At 39.3% G+C, this 2,500-nt stretch overlaps 2 protein-coding genes across 3 annotated transcripts in view; both read left to right on the forward strand.

Annotated features, from left to right (window-relative positions):
- LOC132838808 (chemokine-like factor) overlaps nucleotides 1-2,049 on the forward strand; it is a 2,317-nt gene extending 268 nt beyond the window's left edge. Inside the window, exons 1-4 of the mRNA XM_060859398.1 lie at nucleotides 1-704; nucleotides 952-1,107; nucleotides 1,354-1,449; nucleotides 1,816-2,049. The exon at nucleotides 1-704 is cut by the window's left edge and continues 268 nt beyond it. Coding sequence (XP_060715381.1) covers nucleotides 609-704; nucleotides 952-1,107; nucleotides 1,354-1,449; nucleotides 1,816-1,914 — 447 coding nt within the window. The 5' untranslated portion in view covers nucleotides 1-608 and the 3' untranslated portion in view covers nucleotides 1,915-2,049. The remainder of the gene's footprint in view (nucleotides 705-951; nucleotides 1,108-1,353; nucleotides 1,450-1,815) is intronic.
- Nucleotides 2,050-2,422: 373 nt separating this feature from the next.
- Nucleotides 2,423-2,500, forward strand: part of cmtm3 (CKLF-like MARVEL transmembrane domain containing 3) — a 94,122-nt gene continuing 94,044 nt past the window's right edge. For both annotated transcript variants that reach the window (XM_060859407.1, XM_060859406.1), the window contains exon 1: nucleotides 2,423-2,500. This exon is cut by the window's right edge and continues 157 nt beyond it. The gene's annotated coding sequence lies outside the window, so the exon portion shown is untranslated.

Here is a 2,500-nt window from a genome sequence, read left to right on the forward strand (position 1 = left end):
ACCAGACTCAGAAGTGAACCTCATCCTCATTTGGGTGACACTCTACAGTAAATAGTGTAAATGTAAATAATGTCCTTTCTACAACAGTTTATAATAGTACAGCCGAGAGCTCCTGAGGAACTAATGGGTCATCATAAACTCTGAGTTCAGCACAGACCTGATTGCTGATAAACACCAGAACATACAGCTGACTGACACAACATTGTTTTAAAGAAGACATGACGTCTCTGGGTGGCTTCATACACAACAATCCCATGAGACACTGGCTGACCATGTGGATCAATCCTTGTAAAGGTGACCACCGGGAGACAAGAGTCCAACCAGGGGTAGAACATCAGGATTGATGAAATCGCTCCATAAGAAGACGATCAGACTTTGATCATCTGCTTCTGCACATTGAGCTCCATGCCTCAATGTCACCATGTCAGCTTGTCATCATGTCACCATGTCATCAGTGCCTCAGTTCCTGTTTCAGTGCAACCGAATTACAGAAGAGGAAATGCACAGGAATTAAAAACCTTTTATTATCATTATAGCAGGTTTATTCCACATGTGCACAAGTGGTCATTAAGAAGTGTGTGTGTGTGATACAGAGAGAGAGAGAAGAGATGGCAGAGCAGCAGACTTTCATGCTCATGGGCTTGGTGGAGGTTGATGTGTCCTTCCTCAAATCCAGACGAGGTTTACTGAAACTCTCAGAACTGGTAAGAACACAACTGTCTTTATCACACACACTTCACATGATGTCTGTGATATCAGACTAGAAAATGTTTTTGTTTCTATCATGTATCAGAGTACAACAACTCCTCTAACAGCACAACTCTAAATGTCATATATTACAATGTTTTATTTATGTCTCATACGATGAACTGGTGTTGAGACCTGTTGTCTTGTGTTGCGTTCACAGGAAGTAGTGGTGTGGTTATTATCTCTTCATCACTTCCTCCTCAGGTGGTGATGTTTGCGGCGTCTGTGTGTTTCATGGTGGCTTGGCGGCCGCCCTACATCTCAGCCACTTGTATGGAGTTTTTCATCACACTCGCTCTGTTCATCCTCTACCTGCTGAAGCTCCACAAATCACTCAGCTTCTTCTTCTGGCCTCTGATAGTGAGCATGTCATGGCTGCGTCCCGAACGCCAGCCAAGTTCTTATTAGGGTTCCTGCTGAACACTAGATAACATGCTCTGTGTGTTCTGCTCCTCAGGACAGAACTTTATTAATGACACTGATGTTCTAGTGAGAACATCAGAGATCAATCTTGAGTTCCTCGACTCGTGCAGAAACACAGATGAGGCATTTCAGGGTCTCAGTGAGTCAGAATATTAATGAATGTTTTGTTGATTTTGTTCACAGGACATCTTTAACTCTGTCTTTGCGGCGCTCTTCCTTTGTGTTATCAGCCTGATGGCCGTGTCCACATTCACTAACAAGGGCACCTTAGTGGGAGGAGTGAGTATCTGACTTTATTCACACTACAGCTTTAATGATGGTCTCCAGACTTGTGCAGATAAAACTTCATAATAAAATAAGCCATTTTATTAACACTGGAAGCTCTGTTTATAAATATATAACTCTATTAGAACATTGTGAAAGAATGTGAAGAGTAATCTGATGAATTATTATTATACTCAACTTAATATAATAAACATAAAACTACAAATAGTGATGAACTTTCACTCCTTTATTTACTCACTACAACATTAATGATCTAATTAATAACAGCAGATACTGTCAGCTGAGTAATTAGCTGTGTGTGTGTGTGTGTGTGTGTGTGTGTGTGTGTGTGTGTGTGTGTGTGTGTGTGTGTGTGTGTAGATCATGGGTTTGGTCGCAGTTGTGTTGTGGTGTGTTGATGGTTATTACATCTTCACGAAAATCACCTTCAACAGGAGGACGGGTTCAGCACCTCAATAACACTGTGCATTAACACTGTTACACAAATGTTACATGTCTGTTCAATACACAAATTGTACACATGCACACGTGTAGAAAGTAAACACACTCAATTCAGATTATGTGTGTGTTATAGACTGTTAAAAAATTACTTGGTTTTGTCTTTTAGAAAATGTCTTGTTCTATACTGTATACATTATTATAATATAATATAATATAATATAATATAATATAATATAATATAATATAATATAATATAATATAATATAATATAATATAATCATATTATATGATATATATCAAAGCACATTTGTACCTAACTACTGTACACACTCAATAAAAACATTCAAAGATCTCTTATGAACTGAGCTTCATTAATTTTGTTGATGAATCTGAGTCGATTCAATGATCGAATCGATTCCGTACAGAAACGAAGCTCGTGCAGCTGCGCCGTTTTTCCAGATGCTCTGTTTCCGCTGTCTCTCTCTCTCTCTCTCTCTCTCTCTCTCTCTCTCTCTCTCTTCATTTCCGTTTCCGTGCAGTTTTTCCATGCATGCAGTTTTGCTCTGTAATACCAGCCCCCAGACGCAGTGTGTATTCAGTAGTA

This window comes from Tachysurus vachellii, chromosome 23, assembly GCF_030014155.1.
Source record: "Tachysurus vachellii isolate PV-2020 chromosome 23, HZAU_Pvac_v1, whole genome shotgun sequence".
Classification (NCBI taxonomy): domain Eukaryota; kingdom Metazoa; phylum Chordata; class Actinopteri; order Siluriformes; family Bagridae; genus Tachysurus; species Tachysurus vachellii.